General features: G+C 40.5%; 1 protein-coding gene across 1 annotated transcript in view; it reads left to right on the top strand.

Moving 5' to 3' along the window:
* The first annotated feature begins 2,133 nt into the window (after nt 1–2,133).
* Nucleotides 2,134–18,566, top strand: part of LOC128356221 (sodium- and chloride-dependent taurine transporter-like) — a 42,565-nt gene continuing 26,132 nt past the window's right edge. Inside the window, exons 1-3 of the mRNA XM_053316704.1 lie at nt 2,134–2,319; nt 14,617–14,846; nt 15,085–15,219. Coding sequence (XP_053172679.1) covers nt 14,618–14,846; nt 15,085–15,219 — 364 coding nt within the window. The 5' untranslated portion in view covers nt 2,134–2,319; nt 14,617. The remainder of the gene's footprint in view (nt 2,320–14,616; nt 14,847–15,084; nt 15,220–18,566) is intronic.

The raw sequence follows: 18,566 nt of genomic DNA, 5'->3' as shown, positions 1-18,566 counted from the left end.
GAAGTCGGCATTATAAACGGTACAATTGAAAACCATTTAGTCATTATTACAAAGTCATTTAACCCTCCTGTTGTCCTCAGGTCAAGGAAGGGAGGGAGGAAGGAAGGAAAAGGAAGGAAGGAAAGGAGTAAGGAGGGAGGGAGGAAAAGGAAGGAAGGAAAGGAGTAAGGAGGGAGGAAGGAAAGGAAGGAGGGAGAAAGGAAGTAATGAGAGAAGGAAGGAATGAGGGAAGGAAGGAAGGAAGGAAAGGAGTAAGGAGGGAGGGAGGAAAGAAGGAAGGAAAGGAGTAAGGAGGGAAGAAGGAAGGAAGGAAGGAAATGAGTAAGGAGGGAGGAAGGAAAGGAAGGAGGGAGAAAGGAAGTAATGAGAGAAGGAAGGAATGAGGGAAGGAAAGAAGGAAGGAAAGGAGTAAGGAGGGAGGGAGGAAAGGAGTAAGGAGGGAGGAAGGAAAGGAAGGAAGGAAGGAAAGGAGTAAAGAGGGAGGGAGGAAGGAAAGGAGGGATGAAGGAAGGATGGAAGGAAGTATGGAAGGAGGGGAAGAACAAAGGAAAAATTAAAGAAATTAAAGGGAGGAAAGAAGGAACAGTCAAAAGAGACGGGGTCAATTTGACCCGAGAGGACAACAGGAGGGTTAACACCAAGGACAGAGTCTCTATAAGCATCCATACACTGGGGTCCCACCCATCCACTGTACTTTAATAGAGTACAGTAAGGCACTCAGTAAGCCACTATAGAAATGTAACAGTGAGGTTGACAAAATAATAAGAACGTCTGACCTCCATCAGATGCTCCAAAAAACCCACTAATGAGACAGTCAGGCAGTCAGGCAGGCATCTACTTTTAAATTAGAGCAGAGTGAGCTGTTGAATTGCATTATACCTTAATAATATAAGCTGTTCCTGTTATTTCATCAGCATTAATTAGGTTTAATAGTATTTCTGTTAAAGTTAAGACTTACATTCATGCTAAAGGCTATTAAAAAAAGTACTGTAGCCATTCAAAATATGATTTAAAAAGGAAAAAAGTTCATAATGTGCCATGTTTTTGATGAATATTATAATATAATTAGGTAATAGGAGGTAAAATACTGAAATAATAAACACTGAATTATAAAAAATGATGATTTAACTACTATTTCTATTTGTTGTTTGAAGCAAGCTGCTGCTGCTGCTGCTGCTATTGCTCTGCATGTAGAGTATTTTCCCCTTATTCTCACCACCTCGTGCACAGACACACATATACTATCGGTCGCGCGCCTAAGGGGATGGTGATGATGGAGGGGGGGCGTGGGGATGAAGGTTGCCGGGAGCGCGCCTGAGAATCTGAGCGTGTGCTCGTGTTGAGTCGGTTTAGATATCAGCCTACCAACTCGTGAAATGGGTGGGGGGAACTGCCACTTTAATGCTCCTTAATGCTGCGTTTAGGTGGTGCTCGTAAATTCCTACACCCTACATTGAAAACTAAACTCTGTGGAGCCTCTACATGCTTGTGGCTAGAAATTGATAGTAAAAACAGACCCTAAAGTACAACTGGTATAATTATGAGCAGAAAAGAAAAATACATCAGTTTATGTTTAAAGTTTTATTCTTGGCATCTGCTGTTTTTTTTTTTTTTGGGACATTTCACACATGGTTACCACATCTTCCTTTTAGAGTACCATAAAGTCATCATATTGGTGCAATCTTAAAAAACAACAACTACAAAACAAGTCAGACTTATTCATCAACACTATTTCCAAGATATGACACTGTGGTATAACCTCATATCTCCAGCATGTAAATTGCCCAGGAAGTAGAAAAGAAAAGAAAAAAAAACAACTCTTCTCAACCACTAATTCTCTTTCCAGTTTTTTTTTTTTTTTTAAACATTCACCAAATAGTCATTTAATTTATTGCATCAACTCACAGGCAAAACATTCAGCTGATGTCAAAACATGTCAGGAATTACGAGCGAGTCATGCTGGCAAACATCCACAAGTCTTTTTTTTTTTTTTTTTTTTTCTACTGGTTCGCACGTGTAACCGCTAACTTGGATAAAATCCGACATTGCCGACGGACCCTGAAGGCATCCGACACACGGCTCTCCTGTTGCGCTGAGAGGAGGCAGGCCGGTGATTTTCCACTGCCGCTGATGTCTCCGGTCCCCCTTTTTTAAGAGACAAAGGTCAGAAAGAGAGGCTTATAAATAGGCTAAAATATAGGCTACGGACGCGTTCAACCCTCAGTCTCTTCCACGAACACGAGAGGACACGGACAAGGGACCGCGCTCAAAGGACATTAAAAGGACAAAATAACATACACAATTACATCAACATAGCAGGTAACGGAGAAAAAAAAAAAAAAAAGAGACATGCTCGTTTGCTCACCTTTAAAGCAGGTTTGAGAGGGATGGCTGTGCTCCTCTCTGCCGTTTTTTCTGATTTTAATTCAATTTATTAGAATAATCCGCTTTTTTCTTATTGTGTCTTATATGGATTTGGATGTATTTTGCAAAACTAAAATGAGAATTTAAAACGTTTTGTGCATTTTATAGGTGGGAGAAAGGGAGGGAGGGAAGGGGGGGGAGAGAGAATAATTTGCAGTGTTTTATTATAATGTATGCTGGTGTTACTGGCAACGTGTTTGCAAGGATGTTTCCTGGTGGAGGAAGCTGCGCTGTAGATTTTGGATAAAAGGTTGTTGTGTCTCTCTCTTGTTGTGTGTGTGTGTGTGTGTGTGTGTTGACTCGTGCGCTCACTGAGTGATTTTGCAATTTGTTTAAAGGCTTAATTGCAACACGAGCAGGTTGATCTGTAAAAAAAAAAGAAAAGAAGAAAGGTTTTATATAGTCTTTTTTTTCCCTCCCGTGGCTTTTTCATGTGACATGTGTTAAATGCATCATCCAGATGCGCGTGTCAAGTTCATTATCAGTATCCTCCTTTTTATTCATTTATTTTTTATTCATTTTAATTTTTCTCTTCCATTTTTTAGGATGTCACTGTCCTTTCTCTTTCATTATTCTTAATTGTCAGCTCTGTGTTTGGGTTTTTTCTCCTTTTTTTTTGGTCTTTTATTTACACACTAGGCTACAATATTTGTCTTTTTTACATGTGGATATTTAAAAATGCGGGTTTTTTTGTGCGTTTGTGTGTTTTAGTGAAACATTGTAATAGTGTTTGCTTCATTTTAATTGCGTAAAAGAAGTGTAGCAGAAAAGGCAGAAAGGGGAAGTGAAGCGCACAGCAGTGAGAAGGCGGAGATGCTCATCAGTCGCACGTTGCACATCGCGCGGTCTCTCTCTCTCTCTCTCTCTCTCTCTCTCTCTCTCTCTCTCTCTCTCTCGTGCTCCTGTGTCGATCATTTCTAGCGTCTCTCTACCTTTTTGTCTCGCTTCCTCTTTCTCTGTCTGTCTTTTCTGTTCGATCTATTGGTTGTAATTTGATCTTTTTTTTGACATAAAGCCTCAGTGATTAACCACTTGTTGTGACAATGAATGGACATGTTTAAAACGTTATTTCTATAAGCTGAAAACTGCTTTGGATGAAAGTAGACTATGCGTTTTTATAACTGCATGCCAAGTAAATATGAGTCCCCTGCACAAATGCATGTTGAAGTGAACACTACGGGGTTTTTTTTAAACACCTGCAAGCATTAATGTGCTGTTATTGGGTCTGTTAGTGTTGTCTGTTGGTTTATGTGTGGCTTCCATATTTCATGTAATGGCTGAGGGAAAAAAAAGAAAAGGTTTTAATGGGAGTGGCAAGTGTCTAGAGTAGGGTTGGGTTACGATAGCAGGTAGCTGGTTCCATTTTAAACCAGTTTGTGTTGGAAAATTACCCAGCATGGTTAAACCTGAGTGTAACGCACCTTCTATTGATGTTACTTACAAGTAAAGACTAATGTATTAAACACTGAAGCAGCCTTGTATTGAAATAAAATCTTACCTATGCTGCTTGACTTGAGTTTTAGCTTCTTAAACATTTATTTTATGTTTATTTTTTTAAATGTTAGTAGTAATTTTGAAGTAATTTTCAACATTTATATATAAAAAAAAGTGGTGGATGATTTGTGAAAGCTGTTTTCGAAAACTAGATTTAGAGTAAGCACAATGCTATCAAACCACAACCCATTGAGGATGACCATGTTTGGTGTCACAGACTCGTGTGTGTGTGTGTGTGTGTGTGTGTGTATGTGTGTGTGTGTGTGTGTGCTTGCATAAGGCGACACATTCATATTTGCAATGCTGCTGCACAACTTACCAGTTTACAGTTGATGAATTGGGCTAAAAACTTGCAAAGATTCAGAGTTTCACCCTTAAACTGTACAGCATGGAAAAAAGACACCAGGAACATAGTTTAAACTACTGTGAGACAATAAAACTGTTGTTCTTGTTCGGCAAAATGTAGATAGAGGTTTAAAATCCAAGTGGCAATTGGAGAGGAACCTCTAAGTGACACCGAGGTGGCCAATAAACTGGCATACACACTGCTTTGTTTGTGTGTATGTGTGTGTGTGTGTGTTCGTGCACATGTCTTATTATCTTTCAGAGAACCAGTTTCCATCAAAAACCAGAATTGTGAGGTTGTGAGGACATTTCTGGGTTGTCCTCGCAACTTCAAAGGTGTTAGGTTTAGGTTCAGCTTGGGTTGAAGGTCGGGTTTAGGCATTTAATTGTGATGGTTAATAGAGTAAGGGTCTCTAGGGAATGTATTAAGTCAATGAGTGTCCTTACAAGGGCATATAATATAAAGACAAATGTGTGTGTGTGTGTGTGTGTGTGTGTATGTGTGTGTGTGTGTGTGTGTGTGTGTGTGTGAGAGAGAGAGAGAGAGAGAGAGCTCCTGGCCTTGAGTTTAATCTTATCTCGGTTGCTGTAGAGAGTCATCGTCGAGCTGATGTGTGACAAGTTGTTAAATCGGTCACTGTGAGCACAAGATCTCACCAGCGCTGGTTAAGTTCCTCTGTGTGTGTGTGTGTGTGTGTGTGTGTGTGTGTGTGTGTGTGTGTGTGTGTGCAAAGGCTGGAGCTTTTACGACTGCTTGTTTGTGACTTGATCTGCAGGGTGTGTGTGTGTGTGTGTGTGTAACGAATCAGAGATGAATTGTTTCAACACCTTTTAAACCACTCTTATGAACTTGAAGGTGTCATGATCCAAGATTGAATGGTAGTAATCCTCACTTTATTTGTTGACTTTCTTCTTCACTTATTTCTTATGAAGTAACCTGTCAATCAAACTGAGTCCTTTTTTTGACTTAGCTTCTGTGGGTGGAGCACTTTCACATGTTTTTCATCCAGTTGTTGCTCACGCCAAATTCCACTTCTTCATTTGGGTATTAAGTGAAAACTGAGTTATTAACTATTTTATTAACTGATGAATCATTTCGAGTCATTTTTTAAAGAGGGAATACCCAAATTCTCTGGTGTTTTCTGGTTTCTTTTGGTCTCTTTGGATTGTTGGATGGGACAAAATAAGACAGCAGAGGTTGCAGGTTGGACTTTTAGGCAACGATCAACTTGTTTTATAGACATTAATAACTAATCAATTAATTGAGAACCAATCAACAGTTTCATTGATAGTTTTTCTAAGTTGATTGACAGCTGTTTGTTTTTCTCTCCGTCTGTTTTTGTCTGTAAAACCAACACTGAAAGCTGATATATTAGTTGCAGGCTTGTTTGCTGTTAAATCATTTATTGAGTCAGTAACCTGAGGTTAGTGGAACATGTCTGTGTGTGTGTGTGATGGTGAAATCTCAGCCACAGGCACGACACACTCGCCGAGTATTTTCTCCAAATGAAAACTGAGAAAGAGAGAAAGGGAGGGGTCGAGGAAGCCTTACGGTGATATAGTGGTACAGCTGCTGTCAGATCATCTTTATGACGCTGCGTCCTTGACTTGGGCCCTGCATCGTCACACTGCTACTGTACATTTTAAACCAGAATGAACCACTGACCCACATGCACTCACACAGTAGTCTTCAATAATCATTAGAGCTGCCCCATTAAGCTTGTGTAATTTTCTATAAATGTTTAGCGGTTGTAGTTTGAACAGTTAATTGTGGTCGGAGGCTTTAATTTACATTCGATGTCGGGCATTAACACGTCACTTGTAATGCGTCACGGTGATATTGTTACTTTTTTCTGTTAAAGGTAGTCTGAGGAGGCGTTACAGTTTGGGATTTAGGGATTAAATTACAATGACGCTCCATTACTTTTACTCTTGGTGTTACTCTGGTGCTTTCTGTCAGGATTGCTCGTTGCTTATTTTCTATTTCTACACATTAAATACAAAAAGATGGAGGATTTTGAGGTGTTAAAAGGCAACTTTTAGGGTGGTGTTTAGCTCAGTGGGTAGAGCACCTGCCCTGTGTGTTGAATCTACAGTCTTCGCTGCAGGTGACCCTGGTTCAAATCCTGCACTGAGTGGTCTTATCCTGCGTGTCATTTCCCCCCCTCTCTGCCTCCAGTTTCCTGTCTTAAAGGCAAAAAGCCCCCAAAAAATATACTTAAAAAAAAAAAAAGGCAACTTTGGTGGAGTAACTAGTTTATATGCTGCTGACTAATAACTCAATTCATATTATCTATACAAGACTTAACTCTTCAGTGAGCAATATAATCAGTAGTCAATCGTCATTTTCAGCTAACTTGCCAAACTCGTTTACGTCGGAGCAGCAGCTGAAGGCGAAAGGAGATTGATTTAATGCCAACTCTCTTTGGGGTGTCAGATTTAATTTACCTCAAGGTATATTAGTTATTTTTATATAGCCTGAAACCAAGTGCACAGATGTATATATCATTTAGATGAAGGGGAAATCATTTTAACAGATTAGCGCCCCCTAGTGGCAGTACACAGGTATGATGGCTATGTTGGATTTTATTATTACACTTAAAACAGATCATGAGTACCAATAAAAAGAGGAAATAGGACATGGAAGTAACTTTTCAAATTTAAAGATTTCATGGAAAGTTTGAACATCTACATCTCCATGACAACCGGTGCGTCATAAAAGCTCCAGAACCTAAACGAATGAATGGACCTTGGGTGGTTGAGATTGTTTTGGCGACTGTTGTTTCCGAGGTCAGGAATAAAACTGACAAGCTCAACTTTTCTTCTTCAACGTTGACGAGAAATCTCAAGAACCATGGAAAGATTAATAGTTCAACGACAACGACAACTGACGAGCAAGTGGGTGGACATTTTTTGTTTGTGTGGTCACTTCCTCCACACTGTAAATGCTTATTCTGAAGAAGTGTGATGCATATGTTTTGGTATTTAGGGCTAATTTTTTATCATCTAGATCATCTTCGCTCTAGAAGGCGCCAACCTATCCAGTTATCTTGCTTCTATCTCAGCTAAAATCATGCAAATTTATGCTCTTTACCTGCTGACCTGCTCGTCTTAGAACAACAACAACCTCCTTCCTTTAACATCAGCAAGATTAAGGAGCTGATAATGGACTTGAGAAGAAACTCCCCCTCCTCTGTAATATCAATGGATCCTTGGTGGACACCTTCAAATATGTTGGTGTCCACATCACTGAAGACCTGACATGGGTGCTGCAAAGACACTGTTTCATATTAGACTCTTGAGAAAAATCTGGGTATCTCTTCACATACTGGGGAATTTCAACTCTTACACCATCGAGAGCACCTTGACTTGGAACTTCACTTCCTGGTACTGAACAGGACACGTGCACTGCAGGCTGAGTGCCACCCACTGGCTAAATTTGAATGTTACACCCTCTGACGTACCGGCAACGAAACTTCCCCTTGATTTTTTTGTGATCTGACTCCATAGGCTTGATATCAAATTTCCACGTTATCAGTCTGTAGTCTGTACGCCCTTACATATCTGATATAACATGAATGCAGGGTTTAAATGATAAAAGCTGACAGAAAGCAAGTCATATGGAGACAAACTGACTCTGAATGACTAAAATCACCTTTTTTTTTTTATGGGGCACTGCTGCCAATGTAGTTCTTGGAAAGTATTAAAACTGAGAGTGACACAGATAAATGTATTAATTAAAAGAAATAGATTATAAATGTGTGTGAGATGAATAGCAGTGGACTTAAGCCTATTGGCCTGCAGTAACCTGTAATAATGTTGAACTGGTGCAAAAATACAAAAAGTTAAGCAGAATCAATAGTGACTGTTGACTCTAGTTAGATAAGACAGAAAGGAATGCGTCTTTCTTTTCCTTTTTAACTTTTTAAACTTCCTGCTATCTCTTTCTCTCTATCTCTCTCTATCTAGCTCTAACTTGCTCTCTCATTCTTCTCGTGATACCCTTTTTTTAGTATCTTTTTTTTTAATCTAAATCAGTTGCACCTATTTTCATCTCCGTCAGCTTGTGGCTGTCTTCTCATGCTGATTCTCATGTTCTTTCACTTCCTGTGTTACATCTAGTTTTTTTAGTAACAGATATAGTCCCTCGCTTCTTTTGGTTTTGGCTCTTCTTTTACCTCCCCCCTCTTTTTTCACTTTCTCTCGCTTTTTCTTTTAACAGCTCTTTCTTTCACCCTCCATTTCACCCATGCTTTCTAGTTTCTTTCCCTCCCTTCATCCCTCCGTCTATTTCACATAGTAACTTCAGTCCTTTTTCTATTTATCTAAAATGAAAGTGAGAGAAGAGAGGGATAAGACAGCCAACTGGAATGGATAATGGGACAATGTAAAACAGGAGGAGGATGAAGAGAAGAAAGAGTTACTGAGATGATGAGAGTACGAAAGAATTGAGAGGAGGAGGAGCTGATTGAAAGATAAGTGACACAGGAGGAAAAGGAGAAGAAGCAAATGGAGCAATGGAGGCAGAAGAAGGAAGAGGAGACCAATCTTGAGACTGAAGCCTATGCAGAAGCATCTTAATGTGCCAACTCCAATAGACTCAAAAAGCATCAACGTCTCTCTAGAAATAATAAGTCAATCATTTTTTGATCTGAAGTAGCAACACTCCACACTCTCCATCTGGAAAGCCCTGGCTCCAAATGAGATGATAGAGATGCTACAGGAAACCCGAGGATGCAAAAGAAGAGGAGAGAGAGAGAATGAGGATGGGAGGATGGGAGGATGGGAGATGAGAAAACAGCGAATGAGGAGAATAATTGCATTTATATAAACCCGAAGATGTGAATCCAACCAAACCAATCACGGTTTATAAACTAATGGCTTAAATAGCCCATTTGCAACAATGAAACATTGCTAGACATGTGATTTAAAGGGAGGGAAACAAAAGGAAAAATGGTAAAGATGGAGATTGAAAATGGTAGGAGAAGGAAGGAGGCTGATGAAAAGGAGTGAAAGTAATGTGGAGCATGGATGGGATGGGTGGGGGGTGGAGGGGAGGGGGGAGGGGGGGCAGGATTGGATTTAATAGGCAGGCAGTCCAGTGGAAATGTACATGGTCTTAAAATAGGATAGTGTGTTATGTAAGTGGTTAGGGAGTGAAGTAAGTGTGTGTGTGTGTGTGTGTGTGTGTGTGTGTGTGTGTGTGGTGCTGGCTGGGTTCTGAAGTCACTATATGCAAGTCCAGAGTCTAGGCTCACACACACACATACACACTCTCACACACACACACACACAAAAACATGGGACAATGACTCTCTTATGTTTTACACCAAGCTTTTGGCCTGAGCTTTAAATCGTCCCACAGTTCATTGCAGTTCCCACGGCCGGTCTCGCTCTCTTGAGGTCTTCATGTAGGCAACTATGCAACAACAACATTTCCTGCTAATATATCTCCTCTTGACATCCGAGAATTTATGACTAGTATGACTTTCACCTCCTCCTACAGTACTTACTACAGACTTGAAGAAGCTTACTTGAAACGGGAATCAGGAATGATAATCAGACTTTTATCGGAGCTTCTCTAGGTGGCACTCTTCTTCTCTTTTTGCTCCTCAGTCATCACACTTACTGCTGCTTACGCTCAACCACTCATCCTTTCCATCCCATCCATTTCCACTTGTTAATCTGCCCAGCAATCTAATAAAGGTAGCTCAGACATACACCATACGCACTTCTCCCCAGGCACGTCCTCCAGCCTTTTCCTTGGGGATCCCAAAGCATTCCCAGACCAGATGGGACATGTTATCCCTACAGCAAGTCAGCGAGCATCCTTATCATATCCCTCAATCCACTTCAACCGATTCCTTCTTTAATGTGAATGAACAGCAGCAGCAGTTTTGCTCCAGGTGTACATGAGCTTCTCGGTCATATCTATAAGGTTGAACTCCAACCGCCCTCTCTTAAAGGAAAAAGCACAACTTGTTGGCACAGGTTCCACTTGTTAGCGAAAGGCTCAGTGGAGCCGAGAAGAAGCACGCTATGTATTGACAACGGTAAGTATTTCGCTTATAGAAACGTCTTTGAATGCACATGGTGGCTCTACCATGGATTGAGTTTAGGTTTCCACTTGAAGGCCTGTTATATAATATCTAATGTTAAATTCATGTTACAAGGAGAATAGCAGCCCTTTGTCTAAACTGTCTATGAAAAACGTATAAGATGGCAGTAATACATATTTAAAAGGTTTCTTAAACTGATAATGGTTTGAAGGATTATGCAGAGTCATAAAGTAGTAAATCAAGCATCTATCTATATATATATATATATATTAAATGACAGCGATATCCTCTTTAATAATTTATTTTAATGTGCATCAGTATTGATTGTGGATCTTTTCTTCGATCTGTTACAGTATATCTCATTAACTTTCTTCCTCCTCCTCCATCATATCAACCTATTATGTGTTATGGATAGCTTGGCATCAGGAATGGATAGCTTGGCTGATTTCCACTCGTTTGCCAAAGAAAAGCTTTATTTAATTAATAATAATAATAGAATAATGCTCAAGTCTTAGAGATAAAGGAAAATAAATAAGGGGAGAGTTCATTTGTTATTACATTAGACTTGATAACATGGTGCTCTATGTAACCAAGCCCATGGAAGATCCATTTAGTACATTTTACCTATAATGTCAATGGTAGCTCTCATACAGGTTAACAAAAACCTCCATGGAGTCCCACAAGGCTCAATTCTGGGTCCTTTATGCTACTTTTCAATCTTTATGCATTACCACTGGAGGCATTTGCAAATTTAATTTTTTTAAATTTAATTACTAATGACACCTGACTATATAGAGGTCCCCATCCTGTTCATTGATTCTGTTTTCCAAATGAACCAAAACATAAAAACTAGAAGTTGAGCCCATATGAATCAGAATACCCTTTTTAAATGAGCACACATACAGTCTGTGCACAAGTTACTCTTATCTCTTATACATTGTTTCTGGTATTATTATTCATGTTAGTATGTAGGTCCAGTGTGTAAGTCCGTTTCTATGTCGGAAGTAATATCACTATCACTCTTGGCCATTACTCTATATTGCTGTTAACAATTTGTCACAGACATAATGGAGTCCATTGTCTCTCTCCAAGCAGGAAATACTTACTGACACACACACACACACACACACACACACACACGACATACACACACACAAGGCACAGAGGGAGTGTTTTTTTTAGTTTCCTCTCAGTGTTATTAATTAACTCTTAAGGAAGTTAGTCTTGAAGTGAAATGCATATGGCTTTGTAGGATCATTAACTTGATGAGGGGAACCTGCGATGCACAGCTTCAGATGCCATTGTAAAGACTCCAAAGACTATAAAATGTCCTTTTTTAAAATCCACAAAAATGGAGGAAAAAAAAGGCTTCCCATAATGCAAATTTTATCTTCAGTTGCTATTTTATCTTTTTGTCTTCTGGTTTTTAATGGTTAGGTAAAATTTCTTCTTCTCTGTCTGGAATATGTTCATAGTAAAGACAGAGAAAACAATGAATTGCAAAATGAAATGTGTGTATCTGTAGACAGCAATGGAGAAAGCCTTTAGGGGATTTATTTTAAAATGTAGTCCTGTCCAGTGTAAATATTGTGCAGTAAGTAAGATAGACAGTAAATGAATGAGGAAGACAAAGAGAGAGAGAGAGAGAGAGAGAGAAAGAAAGAGAGAGAGAGAGAAGTTGAGTGTGCAGCAGCCTGGCAGATGGAAAGAGATAAAGACATGACATTTTCCACAGTGACAGACAACTGCTGACTACTAAGTATGCATCTCTCTCTCTCTCTCTCTCTCTCTCTCTCTCTCTGTCTCTGTCTCTGTCTCTGTCTCTCTCTCTCTCTCTGTCTCTCTCTCTCTCTCTCTCTCTTCTCTCTCTCTCTCTCTCTCTCTCTCTCTCTCTCTCTCTCTCTCTCTCTTGTTGCTGTTGCTGTTGCCGCTGCCAGGTGGAAATTTACAGCTCTGGTTGTGTCATTGGGGCACCAAACACTCTGTGGCTAGACGTTCGCCCATTCCGGGTGTCATTTAATAGTTTTAATGAGGAAGGGAGGGGAGGGGGAAGAGCAAGAGTATCGTATTTTGTTTTTTCTATTTAATCACTCTGTTAGAATTTCTTACACACACAGACACACATTACCAAGTCTTGGTCATGTCCTTTTGTTTGCCTTAGTATTGTATAATGTGGAAATACACATTAAAGAGTTAATATGTAGGAGTTTTGGTACTCAGGGAGCCTTGTAGGTGAATTTTACTCTTTGCTAATAAAGAAAAAATATTTCCTCGATTCTCAAATTTAAAAAATATGCCTTTGAATCACATCCGAAATGTAACCCGTTATCGAAACCCAACCCTAATCCGATAGGGCATATATCACTCCTCTGTGTCCCTTCTTTAGTTAATTTATTTGGCCAGATCACAATGACACCATTTGAGCTGAGCTGGCGTAAAATAACCACACTTCCATAGAAAGAGAGAGAGAAAAAAAAAGTCACCTTCAGCTTCAGCTTCCTCTTCCAAGAGAACCAACTACCAAAAAAAAAACTTTATGAGCTCCTGACAGCTGTTATCTTCTAAGCTGCAGTTGCTTGGAAGTGTAACATGAGCTGAGATGCATCTGAGTAAAAAAGACTGGAGACACATTTGGTTTGGACTCCTCCGCTGCCAAACTATGTAGCCTGGCAGAATTACAACTCGCCACACATTAATCATCAAGTTATTTTCCTGAGCAAGATAAATGAGTGAAATACCAACGAGCAACCAAGGAAGTAAGTCTCTAGTGGTAGTATGACCCCCCCTCCCCCCCCTCCCTCCCGCCCCCCTAAAAAAAAACCAAAAAAAAACCCATAGGTGTAATTGCATCCTGTGAGCGGAGTTTGCTGAAGATAAACCGCTACCTCCGGTTATATTTACAGCCATTGTTGAGCCTGAGAATGTTGATATAATCAGATATGTATTATAATGAAATCAATGTTTAATGGGTATCATTACAGGATACGTTCACTTGCTTTGGCAACAAATATCACACAAGTGTAGCTTTGCGGTTAGGTAATGATGGTGTGCACAAACATTTTACACCATGCAAGGAAGCCTGATCTTACTCTCTCTCTCTCTCTGTGTGTGTGTGTGTGTGTGTGTGTGTGTGTGTGTGTGTGTGTGTGTGTGTGTGTGTGTGTGTGTGTTGCCAAATCTTGCTGGTGTAAAACAAGACGACTCAAGAAGCCAAGCAAAAAGACTCCGCTTAAACCCATTTAACTCTGTGATACTTAATATAATCGATGTCTTAAAGGTTAGATGATAAAATGTGACAATATAACATGAAATTATTAATTTATGACATCTGTTACTCATTGAGGAGCTCATTTAAATGGTTTTAAAAGGACTGAAGTTACAACTAGAAGGACATTAACATCCTCATTGCTTCAAATACAACTATATATATTATTGGAAGTCATATTGGAAGCACTTGGGTCTGATTTTACATTGACCTCAGCTCTACTGCAACATCAGCTGTATGGGAAAGAGACTCACTTTAATATGAACCAGATATTGCTCACATACAACTATGAGATCACAAGTTTTTATCATGATTACAGCTTTTATCTATCTATCCTGAAGGTTACAATCTTGGCTGCCCCTTTGATATGAGTCTCAACAAAAGTAGAAAATAATTCACACATAATTCATAAGTGTAATACTGAAGAGGCATGGAGTTAGGAGTTAGGAGTTAGTGTTAGGAGCCAACGCAGGTGTTTCCTTTAGGGGACCTGCAGACTTGGCTAACTCTGCACCCCTGCTTTAGCCTCACATGAAACTGATAATTATTATATTGTGAAGCTCAGCCTTACAATTAGATGGCTGGAAGCGACAGCTGAGTGCATATTTCTAGTTTCTTACTTGCTCACACACTTAATTTCCCAAGTGAACCTCCTCTAATATTTTTCCTGAAGAACATTTATAACGATTTTGTTTCCTCTCCAAGTTGATATAAATTTGCTAAGCCTGACTGAGAAATTATTACCGCCAGCCAACAGCCAGGTGCTGCTTGAAAAAATTTTGGGTTGTGGCCACTGTGCTGGTCTACCAGACGCTTTGGCAGCTGGCCAGCCGCCATCATGTGGTTCTGTTTAAATGTGAAGATCTACTGAACTTGTAATATATTGCACTGAGTTGTTCGGTTCTCTCGAGGTTTATGTTAAAAGCTGAAACACTAAAAACTTTACTTAGCACTTCAGAGCAGGATTCATTTCAGACTGGTTCTCACCATATTTTTTTCTCCCTCTCTCTCTCTCTCCTGTTTCTACAGAATGGCTCAAAAAGAGAAACTCCAGTGCCTGAAGGATTTCCATAAGGACACTCTCAAGCCATCTCCTGGAAAAAGCCCTGGCACTCGACCTGAAGATGAGGCGGAGGGTAAACACCCCCAGCGGGAGAAGTGGGCCAGCAAGCTGGACTTTGTTCTGTCTGTGGCTGGCGGCTTTGTTGGTTTAGGGAACGTCTGGCGTTTCCCGTACCTCTGCTATAAGAATGGTGGAGGTAAGACTTTTTTTAAAATGTTGAAACTATTCATTTACATATGGAAGATTTGCTTATCAGGCAGGTTCTGTTTTTCACTAGGCCCTGCTTTGAATTCATGCTGACTGCTTTCTCTCTTATCTTTTTTTTTTTCCCCTCCTGATCTTCATCTGTAATGTCCTCACTCCTTCCTCCTTGTCAACCGTCCCTGAATGTCATCATCTCTGTACTCCTCCCCTCCCCTCCGCTCAACTCTCAGGTGCATTTCTCATCCCCTACTTCATTTTCCTGTTTGGCGGAGGTCTGCCGGTCTTCTTCCTGGAGGTCGCCCTTGGTCAGTTCACATCAGAGGGCGGCATCACCTGCTGGGAGAAGCTCTGCCCCATCTTTACTGGTATGTAGCCCCCTCTCCAAACTCTCCAAGCCACTATTAGGTAGCCTTAGTATTTACATTTGTCAGCCACGACATGAGCGGTTGCATATAGGAGCATAAATAATGGGTGTGGAGATTAGGATCATGAGCAGATGTTATTCACCCTCATCAACAGTGTCCCAGGTGGGTCTTATGTCATGGGGCTGCTAAGATGTTATCCTTGGAAACCCCTCATTAAACACTATGGAGACAGTCTTACACACACACATACACACACACACACACATACACACACACCTAGCCTCATACACTAAACTTAAGCATCACAACTAAATGGCTAAATCCAACCCTCCCTTACCCTAAACTTGAACCTATACCCAATTTACTTTTTATTCATTTTCCTTTCAGTATATAAAACAATGTATATTTGCCAACTAGGCCCAAAACATCTAAACTTGACCCAAAAAAACAAGTCTAAACCCTTAACCGGCCTTTTAGAAGGTGTTTTAGGAAGTGAGGGCTCGGCCAAAATGTCTAAAACTCAAATTGGCTCTCACAATTATACACACACACACATAAACACTTACACAAACAGCTACGGACACATACGACGATATAAAGACCTTACATGTCCAGAATCTGCTCTTGTGGAAGATATTTGTCTACCTCAGTAGCCAAATACTATCCTCTGGTCACATTATAAGATAAACATATCTTAGGGACATAAAAATCGTGCTTGTCACGTTGTTAACAGTCCGCACGTCACTGCAAATACAGCAAACGAGGTTTTAATAGCTGAGCGAGCCGGCTGTCGTCTTATTGCCACGGTCTGCTAACATCTCACTGACATAAATGGCGAGGCGTCTCCAGCCTTTACAGTCCCAACTACTGGGTTTCATTTTTTTTTTTTTTTTTTTTTTTTCCAGTCCTCTGTTGTTTTTCACAGAGGAATGGCTGGTGCAACATAAGGCTGAGTCACACCAGACTCTCCTCCAATCACACTGCTCAGACTTTACCCTGCAACCGTTACCAGGCAACCGAGCTCGCACTGGTACACCAACACACTGTGGCCTCTATTCTGCTTTAACCTTCTCTACCTCTCACCTCCTTTTCCTCTATGAAAACCTTCTTTCTTCCAAGAAAGCACGTTCAGATTTTTTAGATACCTTCCCCCTGACATTGCCTCTGGTATCAAATCTGAACATTAGTTGTTTGTTTTTTCTTATTGGTTTTGTTTTTGCTCATCCCTTCTCCTCTTCTTTGCGCATCATCAGTCTGTTTTTTTTTTTTTTTTTAGTCCACTTCATCCATCATATTTCTTTCCTTTCCTTCCCTCTCATCCCTTGTGAGCCTCTCTCTCTCTCTCTCTGTCTCTCTCTCTCTCTCTCTCTCTCTCTCTCTCTCTCTCTCTCTCTCTCTCTCTCTCTCTCTCTCTCTCTCGCTCTCTCCTCTCCTCTCTCTCTCTCTCTCTCTCTCCCCCTGTTCGCCACCAGCTGAATAAGGTTAATGTATTCATTACTGTCTACATCTGCTCTGGAGTGGGAATTTTTTCTTCAGTATTTTTTTTCCTTTTTAATATTCATACTGACATTTCATCTTAAGCACACACACACACACACACACACACACACAAACCTCTGCTGTAATTCTACCGTACGTTTATAAATTTAGTTCAGTAATTTTATCGTCACGACTATTTCATTATCTGGATTTAATTATTTACTTCCGCTGCTGTTCTCACTTTCACAAACACACCTTCTTTCTTCCTTTCAGACACATTATCCTCCCCTCTGTCTCACGCACACACACACACACACACACTCGCACATACGCACAAACATGCGCCCTGAGACGGTGTACAGAGTGTCCCGAATCACACGTTGCTACGGCAACAGCGAGGCAACACATCAGAGAGACGGAGAGGGGGAGAGGGAGAGAGAGAAAGAAATGAAGCAGAGCAAGAGATCTGAGGAGCGGAGAGATGGATTGATGGAGACAGAGAAAGAGAAAGAGGGGCAGATATGAAGAGAGAGAGAAAGAGAGAGAGAGATGGGAGAGGGATAGAGGAGACAGGGAGGGGGAGGAAAGTAACCGAGAAAGGAAAGATGGAGGTAGTAGAGATGAGCTGAGATGAAGAGAGAATAAAAAATTAAAAGAATTAAGTAAAGAGTGGGAGAGAGAGCGAGAGAGAGAGAGAGGAGAAAGGCAGGCAATGGAGGAGGGAGAAGAAAGAAAGGGTTAGGGTTTTTTGTTGTTGTTCACACCTCTGTATAAACCTGGTGTAGAAATGTGAACATATACATATATATATTTTTTTTTGTGCAAGTAAATAATTGAAACTGAAATGAGAAAGAGAAGAAGAGAAAGAGAACAGATACATGTAGCGTAGCCTGTTTTACATCTCTCGTCATCCTCCCGTCTGTGTCAGAGTCAGAATCCGCCCAAAAGAAGAAAAAAAAAACCTACAAAGACTACACCCCGTAACAACTGTATCCACCAACATGCACCGTGTTGTTTTTTTTTGTTCTTCTTCTTGGCGTCGAGGAAGGAGCGCACATATCGAATGACTACAGAGACATAATACTGCGCGATAGCTATAGGCAATGATTGCATTTGTGTCGCTAAGCAACCGCCGAAATCCTATGAGAACATAAATTCTCATGCTGGGGTTTGCCAGTCAACATTTTTACTGTGTGGGAATATAAACTTCTGTATTTTGGGTGACAGAGCGATAAGGCCAACATCTGTAACAACTGTAAACTCTGCAGCGAGAGGTATAGTAGCACCTTTCAACAAAAGGGCAATTCAAAAGTGCTCCACATAGAACATAAAAGGTTAAGATGAGATGATAAAGAGACACGAGACACTATAAAAAAAGACATTCAAATAAGATTTTAAATATATATATATATATATATATATATATATATATAAAAAGATTTTAAAAAAAGCTAAGAAAGGTGAATGTCATTAACCCTCCTGTTGTCCTTGAGTCAAGGAAGGAAGGAAAGGAGGGAGGGAGGGAGGGAGGGAGGGAGGAAGGAAGGAAGGGAGGGAGGGAGGGAGAAGGAAGGAAAGGAGTGAAGAAGGAAGGAAAGGAGGAAGGGAGAAAGGAAGGAAGAAGGAAGGAAAGGATGGAGGAAGGAAAGAAGGACAGAGGAAAGAAGGGAGGGAGGGAGGATGAAGGAAGGAAAGGAGGGAGGGAGGGAGGGAGGGAGGGAGGAAGGAAGGAAGGAAAGGAGTGAAGAAGGAAGGGAGGGAGAAGGAAGGAAAGGAGTGAAGAAGGAAGGAAAGGAGGAAGGGAGAAAGGAAGGAAGAAGGAAGGAAAGGAGGGAGGAAGGAAAGAAGGACAGAGGAAAGAAGGGAGG

Source organism: Scomber japonicus, chromosome 3, assembly GCF_027409825.1.
Source record: "Scomber japonicus isolate fScoJap1 chromosome 3, fScoJap1.pri, whole genome shotgun sequence".
Lineage (NCBI taxonomy): Eukaryota > Metazoa > Chordata > Actinopteri > Scombriformes > Scombridae > Scomber > Scomber japonicus.
This window is presented reverse-complemented; position numbering and strand designations above follow the sequence as displayed.